At 57.8% G+C, this 13,367-nt stretch overlaps 1 protein-coding gene across 1 annotated transcript; it reads left to right on the top strand.

The window, feature by feature from the left end:
* Window positions 1–2,980: 2,980 nt before the first annotated feature.
* ARRDC5 (arrestin domain containing 5) lies at window positions 2,981–8,608 on the top strand. Its single transcript, XM_040990220.1, has 3 exons — window positions 2,981–3,245; window positions 4,823–5,028; window positions 8,066–8,608. The coding sequence occupies exons 1-3, from the start codon at window positions 2,993–2,995 to the stop codon at window positions 8,606–8,608; spliced, it is 1,002 nt and encodes a 333-aa protein (XP_040846154.1). The 5' UTR covers window positions 2,981–2,992.
* Window positions 8,609–13,367: the final 4,759 nt, after the last annotated feature.

The following is a 13,367-nucleotide window of genomic DNA, read 5'->3' as shown; positions in this document are numbered from 1 at the left end:
GCGCGAAATCAGGCTCGGGCGCGACAATTGAATCGCGGGGCTCCCCGCGCGCAGGCGCGGAGCCTGACATCCTCCTCTCCCCCCCCCACGCGGCCTCGCCGGGCCCTCCCCCCACCCACCCACTCACCCACCCACTCACCCACCCAGCCTCTCCATGTGGCGACCCCCGTCGCGCCCACCCACCCACCCACCCAGGAACTCGGCGCGCCCCGACACCCCACAATTCCCCCCCACGCTCGGCCCGGGGCGACTTTTAGAGGAGGACCGGCCGGGCAGCGAGGCAAAAGCTTCTAGAACTCCCTGAGGCGAGGGGGGCGGCCAAGTCCCTCTGTCAGAGTGGGCGCCCGCCGGGGTGCAGGGGGTGAAGACCCCCCGCTTCTCCTCCGTCCTCGGTGGCTGGCTCACCTTCCCGGCCCTCCGCGATGCTCCCGGGGGACCCCGGCTTGCAAGTGGCGAACCCCACCAAGCGAACGAGAGTGTCCACTCGGCCGCCGGCGGCTCCTCCGTCCGCGCGTGTGTGTGTGTGTGCGCGTGGCCAGACGCTCCGATTTTTTTTTTTTCCCGCGAAAAAAGTCTGGGGAGTGGCAGGGCGGCGCGAGAGAGAGATCCGTGATGGGGGCGGACGCCTGTCTCCTGATTGGCCACGGACAGTGGCGGGAAACGGGACAGGGGGTGGGGGCGTCCCCGTCCTCCGCCTCTGTCCACTTCCCCCCTGCACACACACACACACACACACACACACACACAGCCCGCCTCTCTCGGCATGCACGGGTAGCTCTGTGGGGTCCCGATCGCGGGCTCCCCATTCCACACGTGCCTTAGGGGGGTTTCCTCTGCTCCCCACAAGGTCAAGACCTTGCCTGCTTTCTCTGGAGAACGGACCCCCCCCCTCACATGCACACCCTCCCACCTTCTCCTCCCACGTCCATGCAATAACCAAATAGCGCTGAGAAGGCCTTACCCACGTGGGGAGAACATCAGGGGTCCCCCCAGGAGGCTGATTGCACCCCCATGAACCGCCCCCCTCCCAGGCGAAGCCCCTCACCTGGGGGCCTCCCCACCCCCCACTCCGCAAGGGCTCGCTGGCCCCGATTTCCCGCCATGTCCGGCTGTCCAGCCCTGCCCCCTTCACCCTGCCTGCCTGCTTCACTCAGGGCCAGTGTTGTGGGTTCGCAGGGGACACACACACATACACACACACACACACCAAGTCAGTGGATGGGATGCTTACTGATGAGATGGGTGGGACGACAGCTGGCAAGCCTGGCGTTGGTGGTCTCTGGTTGTTCAAGGGGGGTGGGATGGCGCGGGGCGGGGAGGCGAGCAGGTTGGATTGAGGTCTGGGGAGATGAGACAGGAAGAAAGCAAGCGAGCGGGTGCAGCCCGCAGAAGGAGGCGGAGGCGGAGGCGGTGGGCCTCCACCAGCTGAGGTGTGTAGTCCAAGGCGAAGCAGGAGGGCAGGCGGAGGAGGGCAGGGCGTGCTTGGAGGGCGCCGGAAAAGCCTGGACTGTCGGAGAAGCCGGAAGGCCGCCAGGGAGCAGCCTGTGGGGGGAGGGGAGGCGAGGCCAGCAGGGTGACCACCAGGCCGGTGCTGTGTCCTGCCAGGCAGAGGGGGACAGCTGTGTCTCGCCCATCTTTTTTTTTTTTTTCTTAAAGCATCCTGGGCCAAATCCCCCCACCCCCCAGTTGAATGTCTTGGAGTTTTCATTTGAGGGGGTTGGCGCCGTGCTTCTGCAGCTTTTCATGTGGTAAAACAGAGGCGCGATCCCCAAAGATGGCCTCCGCGTTCTCATTTCCAAGAATGGGGGCCGGGGCACCACGTACGCTGCAAGATTTTGAGAGAGGGAGTTCAGTACTGCCCCAGGAGTCATCTAGAAGGTTCTGTGGTGAGGGGGAGGGAGGCAGCAAGGCTAGAAAGGGGGAGAGGCAAGGAATGCTGGTGCCGTGTCCCCACACACCCCCCCTACCCGCCCCTGTCCGGAAGAGGCAGGAAGCTACCCCCTGTGGAGAAGCATATACTTTGGCCAGCACCTCGATTTTGGCCCCGTGACCCCCGCCAAGGTGATCCCAGCGTGTTGTCATCCACCATTTTGTCCCAGCAAGGAGTAGATCCACTGCGAGTCCACCCAAGTGGCTGGACCCGCTGATGGTGGTGCCACGCACGTGTGCGTGTCCCCGGGTCTGCAGACTGCTGAAGGTGTACTTTCTGGAGATTTCAGAACTAACCACTGGGTACCAAGAACCCCAACGTCCCTTTGGGGGAAAAAAACAAAGAGAGAAAGACAAGTTTTTGGAGCTCAGAAGATCGTCCAGCAAATGTTTTATTAATCAGAACTCCCCAACATGAGCCAGACAGTCCCTGGGTCGGGCAGCCAAAGGAGGACGCCAAGACACAATCTCTCATTTTTCTCAGCCCACATAGGAGGCTCGGGCATAAAGAAGCAAGTTCAAACGTTCAGGCACGTGGTATTTGGCAGTGTTGGGGGGCAATTCCATCTGAGCACCTTCATGACCCAGCCCCTTTCTTCCACACGAGTGGGATAAGAATCGCCAATGTGAGGACGGTGGTCTCCATCTGTGGGATATAACAGCTGCGCTTGCCACATTTGGAGGCCATTGGGATAGGCAGAAAAAATAGACATGAGCTCAAGCACTTGGGGCCTCTTATCCCTCCCAGCCAGAGCCCTCCACCCACCACCCGAGCCCTCCACCCACCACCCGAGCCCTCCACCCACCACCCGAGCCCTCCACCCACCACCGAGCCCCTGCTCTCTCTGAGACAAGGAAGTCAGACTTTTGAGTCTGGGGTATAGGGGTTAAAATGCCATTCCAAGAACGGGTCCCCGGCGGTGATGGAAACCACCTCTGTCTATTGTGGGTGCCCCTTCCTGGAACTCTGGGCAGAGTGAGGTCACAGTCAAGGATTTGGAAATCTAGTGGCCTGGGTGGGGGGAGGGGGGAGGATGCGTCTCCCTCCTCCCCCCTGCCCCCCATGTCGGTGGTGAAGTCGATCGAACTTGTCTTGCCCAAGGATGAGGTCTACCTGGCCGGTTCCAGCGTGTCAGGACAGGTGATTTTAACCTTGAACAGCACCTTGGTGGACCCCGTGGTGAGAGTGGAGCTCGTGGGGAAGGGCTACGTCGAGTGGAATGAAGAAGTCGGGGAGACCCGTGATTACAGCAGAGATGTTCTTTGCAACAACAAAGCTGACTACGTGCATAAGACAAAGACGTTCCCCGTGGAGGGTAAGGACGCGGCGGCTGGCGGTCACCCGTCCCCGGACAGGGACCCTGGGTCTGGAAGGGAGACGCGCCTGGCACCTCGTCAGCCTGTGCGCGCACGCACACACACACACACACACACACACACACACACACACACAGGATCTCAGAAGACGACAGAAGCATCGCACATGGAACGATGACCATCAGCTACGCCAAACACGAAAATCACAAGACACAGGAGCCCACCAGAGTCCAGACATTTCACAGAAAAGGGCCCACACAGCGAGCGTGTGTCGTCACCCCTTCCGTCTAGCTACAAAACCCTGAGAAACCAGAAGATGGAGTTGTCTCCTTGGCCACGATGCCACCTAGCCCGGCGATGAGGGTCCAGGCTCTCCTATCTGGGACGTGGAACGCGACGCGGTCCCTCCCTCTCTTCCTTTCTCATCCTGGGGCTCCACGTGGGTGTGCTTACCTGGGTTCCACCATGGAACGCCACAGTAGATTTGATGTGCCCTCCTCGAGCCTCCTGCTGGGGACGACACGGCAGCCAGGAACCTCGGAGGACTAGGGCAGAACATGAACAGGGATGCCTCCTTGCAACAGACTCGCTCCCTCAGAAGCAGGACTCTTTGGGAAAGTTTCAACGGAAGCAGTTCTTTTACAAGATTGAAAGGCAGGGTAACACAAGGGTCATTCCATCCCCTGTCTCACTCCCCCAAAATAGCTACCACAGCCAGAGCTTGGCCAGCCTAAAGCCAGGAGCCAGGAGCTCCATCCAGGTCTCCTGTACGGATACAGGGGCCCAGACGGTTGGGTCGTCTTCCACTACTTTCCTAGGCCACAAGCAGGGAGCTGGATGGGAAATGGAGCAGATGGTACATGAACTAGCGCCCCTATGGGATCCCGGAGCTTACAGGGGGGAAGGTTAACTGATTGAGCCATCATGCTGAGCCCTGATACAATTTTTTCCCCCAAGACTTATTTGAAAGGCAGAATAACAGACAGAGAAAGGGTCTTCCATCCCCTGGTTTATTCCCCAAATACCCGTGGCAGGTTTAGCACGGCCTAGCCCTGGCCACTGTGGCCATCTGGGGAGTGAACCAACAGATGGAAGATCTCTTTCTCTGTAACTCTGCCTTCCACATTCATAAACAGATCTTTTTATATAATAATAATAATAATAATAATAATAATAATAAACCTGGCACAATGGCTCAGTGGCTAAATTTGTACCCTGCAAGCACCAGCATCCTACATGGGCATCGGTTCAAGTCCTGGCTGCTCCACTTCCCATCCAGCTCCCTGCTTGTGGCAGGAAAGAGCAGTCGAGGACGGCCCAGAACCTTGGGACCCTGCACCCGCGTGGGAGACCCAGAAAAAGCTCCTGGCTCCTGGCTTCGGATCGGCTCAACTCTGGCCATTGAGGCCACTTGAGGAGTGAATCAGCAGATGGAAGATCTTTCTCTTTGTGTCTCCTTCTCTCTGTAAATCTGCCTTCCCCATAAACATAAAGAAATCTTTCATAGTAATAGTGAGGAAGGGAGGAATGAAACGTTCTAGAATCTTCTGACGGCATCGGTGTGCTTTGCTTTCAGATAATTGGTTAAGTGCAGGCAGCCACATCTTTGACTTCCATTTCAACTTACCTCCCAGGCTCCCGTCCAGCTTCGTCAGCAAGCTCGGCCACATCTCATACTACATGCAGGCCTCCTGCATGGGCCGGGAACACATCCTGGCCAGAAGGAGGGTGTGCTTCATGGTTCAGGGGCTTTCTGACTTCCACAAGCAAAATCTGTTCCAGGTACATGCTGGGGAGGGGCGGAGGGAGGGGCCGGAGGGGGAGGCATCTTTCTAGAAATTCCACAGCCAACCCCTGGAAGGTCCACGGTGACGCTCGGGTGACTCTCCCAGGTCTGGGAGCACTCGGACAGTGGACACCATGTCCTCAAAGAAGTGACAGGAGGGAACCTCAGGGAGGCGGGGAGAGGGGACGGCACGGGGTGGTTCCTCTCCAAGGCGGAAAAAGTCAGGTACATGGCGGCACACAGTCCAGGGTCCTTCCCTCCTGACTGGAGTGTGTGGCTCTGTCTTTCAAACATATAAATAAATCTGCCATGAATAACTTCTGGAAAGCACAATGAATGAACAAAACAAAACAAGGCCAGCATTTTACACAGTGGAGGTACCTCAACAGGTGCTGTGGGCGACGGAGTGGGGGCATGATGGGCGAGGCTTAGCTGGGGCGGGCTGGCTTCCCTGAGATGCCCACCCTGGAGGGCAGCAAGTGAGGGTCCCAGTGCTTGGGTCCCTCCCACCCACAGGGGAGACGTGGACGGAGCTCCTGGCTCCTGGCTTTGGTCTGGGCCAGCCAGCCCCAGATCCTTGGACATTTGGGAAGTGAACCTATGTATATATTTGAGAGAGTTCTAGAGAGAGAGAGATGTTCCACCGGCTAGGTTATTCTCCAGACACTGACAATGCCCAGTTCTGGGCTAATCCAAAGCCAGGAGCTTCTTTCACATCTCCCATGTGGGTGCCGGAGCCCTTGGACTTGGGGTGTTTGGGTGCTGGGGTTGTGTGTGGTCGTGGCTCAACCCACTGCCCCACCACACCGGCCCCCAGTCTCATGTTGGGTCTCCTTTTCCAATCCAGCCAGCCTGTCACTGGAGACCCACCAGGGCATGACTGACCTTGAATTTCAACTTGCCCCTCAAGTGGGTACAATGACAACAATGTTTGGATGAAGGCGTCCCCCCCTCGGGCTCCCCATGCTGGAGTTCCGAGATGTTGAAAAAAAAATAGGATTCAGTATACCCCAAGCCCAGGAAATTTAGCATATCCCATGTCCCGCAAAGAGGGCAGTGGCCGTGGGGGTGGGGGGGCACTTTGTGGGGTCCCGTGGCCGGGAGTAGGGGCCTCTATGGGGCCTCCACAGCCACCTCATTCAGGACACAGTAGGGCCTCTGGCTTTCTCTGGAGTTAGCATAGTCAGCCCCTGGGATCCTAAGCAACGGCCTCGAATTTCCGAATTTTCGAATTTTCGAGACCTGAGGTCACTCAGCAGGAAACTACAGGACGCAGGGCGTGAAGTGTGGGAAAGCAGGTTGTGGCGTGGGGGAGGGGTGGCTGAGGTCCCAGAGAGAGAAAGGACAGGTGGCCCCAGGCTCTATTTTCAACCGTGACTCACACCCAATGAATGGGTCCCCAAAAGTCACTTTCTCTCTCTCTGTGTGGTTGTTCTCCATTGTATTTCAAACTCAGAGACTAACAAAGAAATCTTCCAGGGCCTTGGAGGGCCTGGCATGGCAGCCTAGTGGCTAAAGCCCTTGTCTTGCGTGTGCCAGGATCTCCTAGGGGTACCGGTTTGTATCCCGGCTACTCCACTTCCCATCCAGCTCCCTGCCTGTGGCCTGAGAAAGCAGTGGAGGACGGCCCAAAGCCTTGGGACTCCCTGTGTGGGTGCAGGGGCACAAGAACTTGGGCCACCACCTGCTGTCCCCCAGGGTGCATTGGCAGGGAGCTGGGATGGAGCACAGAGGCCCTGTGGACTTGAATCCGCGTGGTCCGAAACAGGATGTGTGTGCCTCAGCCACCAAGCAGTGAGACCCCTGCCTACAAAACCCCTCCCTCGAGTTGCAGGGGGCTATTTGAACATAGGAAGGGGGAATTGGCAAGACTAGATGTGCACACGTTCAGAATAGAGAAGTTGGTGGGTTCCACCAGGTTCTTTTTTTTTTTTTAAGATTTATTTTTATTGGGCCCTATGTGGTAGTCTAGTGGCTAATGTCCTCGCCTTGCATGCACTGGGATCCCTTGGGATTAGAACTGAGCTGAGCTGATCTGAAGCCAGGATCCTGGAGCTTCTTCCAGGACTCCCACGCAGGTGCAGGGTCCCAAGGCTTTGGGCCATCCTCCACTGCTTTCCCAGGCCACAGCAGGGAGCCGGATGGGAAACGGGGCTGCCTGGATACAAACTGGTACCCATCTGGGATGCTTGCAGGTGGAGGATTAGCCAATTGAGCCATAGCACCAGGCACTCCATGCATTTTTTTTTTTTTAACACAAAAGGACAGAGGATAAGATACGCAGAGCGAGCTGCTGCCAGAGAAGAAACAGGTGTGTGGCAATCAGCTGTCTCAATAGGAAAGAAGAGTGTGTGTGACATCATAGCAGCGGCCCATAACCCACTTCCCGCCTCGGGCATCAGCGAGTGGAGTAGTGGGCAGTGGGTTAAGGCATTACTTACAAAGCTGGTGTCCAGGATCACTGCGCTAGTCCTGGCTTCCTGTTCCGCTTCCCATCTGGCTTCCTGCTAAGGCACCTGGGAGGCAGCAAAGAGGGTTCTAGTCTTTGGGCCCCTGATGCCCACCACAGGAGACCCGGATGTAGCTCCTGGCTTCAGCCTGGCCCAGCCCTGGCTCTTGTGGTCATTTGGGTACCTCTGGATAGAAATTCTGCCCTCTCCTCTCTCTGTTTCACATGCTCTGACTTTCCAAGAAATGAATCCAAATCAGCTTAATCATTTATTTGAAAGGCATAGTGGTCGAAGAGGAAAGACAGATCTTCCAGTCAATGGTTCACTTCCCAGTCAGTGACAAAGGACCAGGGCTAGGTCAGACCCAAGCCGGGAGCTAGAAGCTTCATCCAGGTCTCCCATATGGGTGCAGGAACCCCAACACTCGTGCCACCAGCTGTTGCCTTCCCAGCATGCTGGCAGGAAGTGGGATGGCAAGCTGAGTGCTGGGGACTTGAACCGGGCACTGCAGTATGGGATGCTGCCATCAGAGGCAGATGTTTAACTCGCTGTGTATCCCCCCCCACACCTGCCCATCTTCCAGAACCCGCTGTTGGTGGAGGTAGAGAAACGCGTGCCCTACAACTGCTGCCACCAGGGTACCATCTGCCTGCGTGTACACCTGGACAAGAACATCTTCACACCGGGGGAGAAGGTGGTATTCACCACCGAGATCAACAATCAGACCAGCAAATGTATTAAGACGGTGGTCTTCGCGCTCTATGTCCGAGCCTGTTACCAGGGCTTCACACCCAACGCCGAGCGGCGGCAGCGACTGGACAGCAGCGAGTTGCTGCGACAGGAGGCCAACACCCACATCGTCCCCTTCGACACCACCAAGATCGTCAGTACCTTCCACCTGCCGCCCGTGCTGTCGGTGAGCGGTGGCGGCAGCAATGGCGCCCTGCATGAGGACCTCCTCCAGACACACTACGAACTGGTCATCACCATGCACCTTCCCTGGTCGCTTAGCAACATCAAGGCCCAGGTCCCCATCATCATTGTCCGGACGCCGCCGGCCGACGAGGCCACCTGCCACGAGCCGGAGGGGGACAGGCTGTCCGCCGACCCCAGCTGCCAGAATTAAGTGTCCAAATGTCTAAATAGTAAAAATTCTATCGCACTCTATGCTTGCCCCCTTGGCCCCCAGAAACCCTGTGTTGTGCCTTGAGGATGCTGTGGCTTGGGCCCTTAGGTGCCTTGGGACCCCTGCATGTCCCATTTTTTTCCCCTTTATTTGCAAGGCAGAGTTACAGAGAGAGGAAGAGAAACACAGAGACAGAGAAATCTTCCGTCCACTGGTTCGCTCCCCCCAAATGAGACCCGGGGAACTGCCGGGTTTCAGGTGGAAACACAAACCTCTGTAACCTTAACCTCGCCCACTTCCAGAACATTCTCCTCTCCCCAGACTGAAGCTCTGTCCCCAGGAAACACAACCCCAAACCCTCTTACCCAGGCCCGGGAGGCACCCTGTGTCATAGAACCCCAGGGGCTTCCCAGGCAGGGGTCCCTGCAGCCAGTGGTCCCTGCAATTTCTGCTTGATCCGTCAGAGAGTTTTATCCTAAGAGAGAAACCCTGAAGAAACTGCATCCAACAGAACTGATTGAGGACAATTCGAAGCAAACAGAACAAAGCAACACGCGCACACACACACACACACACACACACACACACACACGCTGTGTGGATCTGGTCACACTCCCAAATGCATAGCAAGTTCTAAGAACTCCAAAAACGGTTTTTAAGAAAAAAAAAAAAAAAAAAAAAAACAGAAGTGCCAGACACCTGGGGTTGTCCAAATCAGCTCCAGGGACAGCCCAGCCCCTTACAGGGAGCCCAGGGGTTCCACATTCCGACCACATCCTCAATTCCAGCTCCCTGCCAGATGGCTGGCCAAGGTATCTGCTTGTCCTCCGGTCCTCCACGCCCGGGAGCCGTGGCCTTGGTGTATGACCGTCACTTAGCTCTGAACACGAGTGAGTGCGAGCTCCCCCAGGGATGCCACGTGGACGTTCGTTTCTTTTTTATTGGGTGATTTTACTTGCACAGAGGAGAAAGACAGAGGCCATGAGAGAGCTCCCGTCCACTGGTTCACTCCCTAAATGCCCACAGAACCAGGGCTGAAAAACAAGAGCTTCTTGGGACCTAAGCACGTGGGCCATCTTCCGACGCCTTCCCCAGGCGCACGAGCAAGGAGCGGAACGCAGAGAGGAGGCACCCTGACACCACCGTCAACGGCTTAACCCGCGACACCACAAGGCCCACTCCGAGTCTCTTTGAAAATATAGGACATTCACAGCCAGTGTTGTGGGTGAATCAGCCAGCTGCAATGGTGGCATCCCATGGGATCCACGGGGCGTCCTGGCCACACACATGGGGGTCCAGGATGGAACTCCTGGCTCCTGGCTTCCGCCTGGTTCAGCCACTGGCTGGCTGGTGTGGCCATTTGGGGGGTGAATTCTCTCTCTCTCTCTCTCTCTCTCTCTCTCTCTCTCTCTCTTTCTCATCGCTTGCTCTGCCTTCCAAGTTAATGAAGTCCACACACCGCATAGAATCAGCCCTGGGGTCTGGCATGTCATTTGCTGTCCGGGTTGCCCCATCACCCACAGCGCCCCCTCCTGCAGAGGCTGGAATTACACAAGACTGCGAAAAGGGGGCCTCACCTTGGTTGTCCCCCAGCCCCTCTCCTGCTCTAAGTTTCTAGAAGATTCTTTCAGGCGCTGCAGCAGCCCCCTACAGGGGGCTCCTCCCCACCCCACCCCCATCTCTGGCTGCTCCTTTGTAGGCCTTAAGATTCCATAGCCTCCACAGGCGTGCGGGCAGGCGGGCGGGCGTTGGGGACACTTCCTGTGCGGTGGCGAGGGGACCAGGTGCATCAATAGGAGAAAACAGCTGGGGTTGCTCTATTTCCTGCCCCCGGTGGAGAGGCCTCACCACCTCCCTGGTCCTCCACCCCCAAAATAAACCCACTTCAGCCACCCAGGGCAGCTGCCGCCACAGGGGTGAAGTTGGGGGTGGGAGGAGGCGGCAGCTGCCAGCCAGCGTGCAGTGCCGCGCACACACTCCCCTGGGCATGTCCTCCTAGCATTCCAGGGCCATGGGGGTGGGGGTGACCCGGCCCACTCCCCCACTCCCTCCCATGTTCAGAAAGCAGGAACTGGGGGCGGCTCATGGCCCCCCCACCACCACTACAGCCAAGCATCTTGTTGTGGCGAGGGAACCCCCAGGCAAGTCCAGAGCCTGACTGTTAGGACAACAGCCCCCCCCACCCCACCTCCGTTCCGGAACAAAAAGGCAGCCAGAGAGAGCCAGGGACGGGCCGTTCTCTGGCCACCAGCGTGACTGGCACACCCTGGCAGCTTGGCATGGGCCCGGCCGGCCCAGTCACCCTGGATGAGGCTCCTGCTGGGGGCGGGCTGTGTGGAGTGGCAGTGGCTTGGCACTTAAAGAACCAGGTGGGAATGGCTTCCTGCTCAGCCGAGCATTGGCCAGGAAGCTTCCCCACCTCGTAACTGTCCCACCAGCACATGCTCCCCGGCTGCATCCCCCCATAGGTCCACGTGGCAGACCCAAGAGACCATCTGTCTCAGGATTTGTGGGGGGACCCCAGTGCAGGGATGGATAAAGAAGGAAAGGGAACGTGCAAGCCCAGTATTGGGGTAGATAGTACTGGGCATTTAGGAAGCTAGGGTGATGCGGGGGGGGGGGACACCCCAGGACGGGACAGTCCGGTGGGAGGGGAGAATGGCGGCCCCTCTGAAGGGACTCCCCTCCCCCTACCACGGCCTGGCAGGGGGCAACGGGCAGGTGGCGCCATGAAGGCGGGCCAGCCGGGGCCTGCATCTGAAAGTCCCTCGGCTTCCCGCAGCGAGTCTTAAACAGATCTGGGAGCCGGGCTGAGGCCCCGTGGTGGCCAAGCAACGGCTGTCCGCTGCCTACAGCACGGGACCCGCTGGCAAGACTTCAGCTCCACAACATGTCGGCCTCGGGCTAAAACTCACTCCCTGAGTAGCTGAACTGCATGTTCTGCACGCTGCTTTCAAACTTTTTTTTTTTAAACTATATTGACTCATGTGGAGGCACAACAACAACAGAGAGAGAGACAACTTCTATCCGCTGGTTCCCTGTCCAAATGCCCACAACAGCCAGGGCTGGGCGAGAGCGGGGCCAGGGGCCAGGAGCTCCCTCTGGGCCTCCCACGTGGCTTAGCAGAGACCCAAAGACTTGAGCTGTGCCCTGCTGTTCCCCAGGGCATGAGCAGGGAGCTGGACAGGAAGTGGAGCAGCCGGGATTCAAACCCATGCCCTCAGGGAAGTGCCAGGGGCCATCTTCATGGCATCTTCATGGCATCTTAGCCGTGAAGCCAGGCGTTTCCCTCACCCCCAAGGGTTTTCTTTTCAATTTCTCTTCAGACCAGGGAAGAAAACAGCGTGGTAATAGCACCCACGCAGCATGACGCCAATTTAGCTTTTGCACTCAATATGCAATACCAAACAAACAAACAAAAAACCCCCAAGTCTTGTAAAGAAAAAGTGGCTTGTCCCCCCCCAAACTTTAATGCAAATTGCACCACAACCAGGACTACTACCAAAGTCAGGGTCACCACTGGGTCCCTGAGGCTGCCCAGCATGGGCCTGGTACACGACCAGGGCTTAATGATTGTTCACTGGGCTCGGCACAGTAGCCTAGTGGCCAAAGTCCTCGCCTTACATGCACCAGAATCCCATACGGGCACCGGTTCTAATCCTAGCTGCTTCACTTCCCATCCAGCTCCCTGCTTGTGAGCTGGGAAAGCAGCAGAGGACGGCTCAAAGCCTCGGGACCCTGCATCTGTGTGGGAGACCCGGAAGAAGCTCCTGGCTCCTGGTTTTGGATCAGCACAGCTCCGGCTGTTGCGGTTACTTGGGGAGCAAACCAGAGGATGGAAGATTTTTCCTCTCTGTCTTTTCTTCTCTCTGTAAACCTTCCTTTCCAATAGAAACAATCTAAAATAATCATAATAATGATTGCTCCCTGGATGGCCACACATCCCTCCAGGTAGCAGAGGGCTGGGATGGCCCACCACAGGACACTGGGGTCAGGCTGGGACCCACCTGGGAGCGGGCAGCGCCACCTTGTGGCATGGCCACCACTCTCCTTGCCTTCCTCTGCCCTGGCTGGAAGAGGGGTGAGAGACCTTGGGGAGGGGGTGTCAGGTGGGGAGGAAGAATAGGAGGAGGAGGAGGAGGTGGTGGTGGTGGGAACAAAAACATGGGGAAGATGGCACATCTCCGCCTTCTGGCTGGTACTCGGGCTGTGTGAGGCAGAGCAAGTTCCTCTACCTCTCTGGGCAGGCACCTGCAGAGCTGGCAAGCCCCCCCGGGTCAGGGTCCCTTGGGACTGGAGGTGGTGGGGGCATGGACTTCGCCTAGAGAGTGGGCCAGCCAGTCAGCTTCTGTCCCTGCCTCGGCCCACCCGGCACTCCCCCCATCCACTCCTGGCCCCTTTCCCGTCAGCTGAGGTCTGACTCGGCTTCCTGAACCATCAGGACTTTGGCAAATCACCCCACGCGTGACTTAGAGAGAGGCACTTGGGCCGTGCGGGCAACCGGGCCTGTCTCCCACCAACCTGTGAGCTGTGTGACCTTAGGTAAGTCTTTGAGCCAGCCAGCCCTGCCCCAACTTCCTCCTCTGGCACACCGGGCTTGGTCCTGCCCCAGGACCTTTGCATGGGCCATGCCGCACACACCCCCCCAACACACACCCCTGCCCAGCACGGGGGCGCTCAGGGAGCGTGACAGAGTGACAAGCTGGGAAAGGGGGCAGGCGCCTGTGGCCACTTGGGACACCCATGCCTGAATGCCAGA

The sequence above is a fragment of the Ochotona curzoniae genome, unplaced genomic scaffold (genome assembly GCF_017591425.1).
Source record: "Ochotona curzoniae isolate NIBS_2020 unplaced genomic scaffold, NIBS_Ocur_1.0 contig_605, whole genome shotgun sequence".
Classification (NCBI taxonomy): domain Eukaryota; kingdom Metazoa; phylum Chordata; class Mammalia; order Lagomorpha; family Ochotonidae; genus Ochotona; species Ochotona curzoniae.
This window is presented reverse-complemented; position numbering and strand designations above follow the sequence as displayed.

Bases quoted from the DNA above. Each gene is read 5' to 3' on its own strand.
- ARRDC5 (XM_040990220.1), top strand. From the start codon at position 2,993: ATGTCGGTGGTGAAGTCGATCGAACTTGTCTTGCCCAAGGATGAGGTC. The intron at 3,246-4,822 runs GTAAGGACGCGG...CTTTGCTTTCAG, and splicing joins AAAGACGTTCCCCGTGGAGG to ATAATTGGTTAAGTGCAGGC. The intron at 5,029-8,065 runs GTACATGCTGGG...CCCATCTTCCAG, and splicing joins ACAAGCAAAATCTGTTCCAG to AACCCGCTGTTGGTGGAGGT.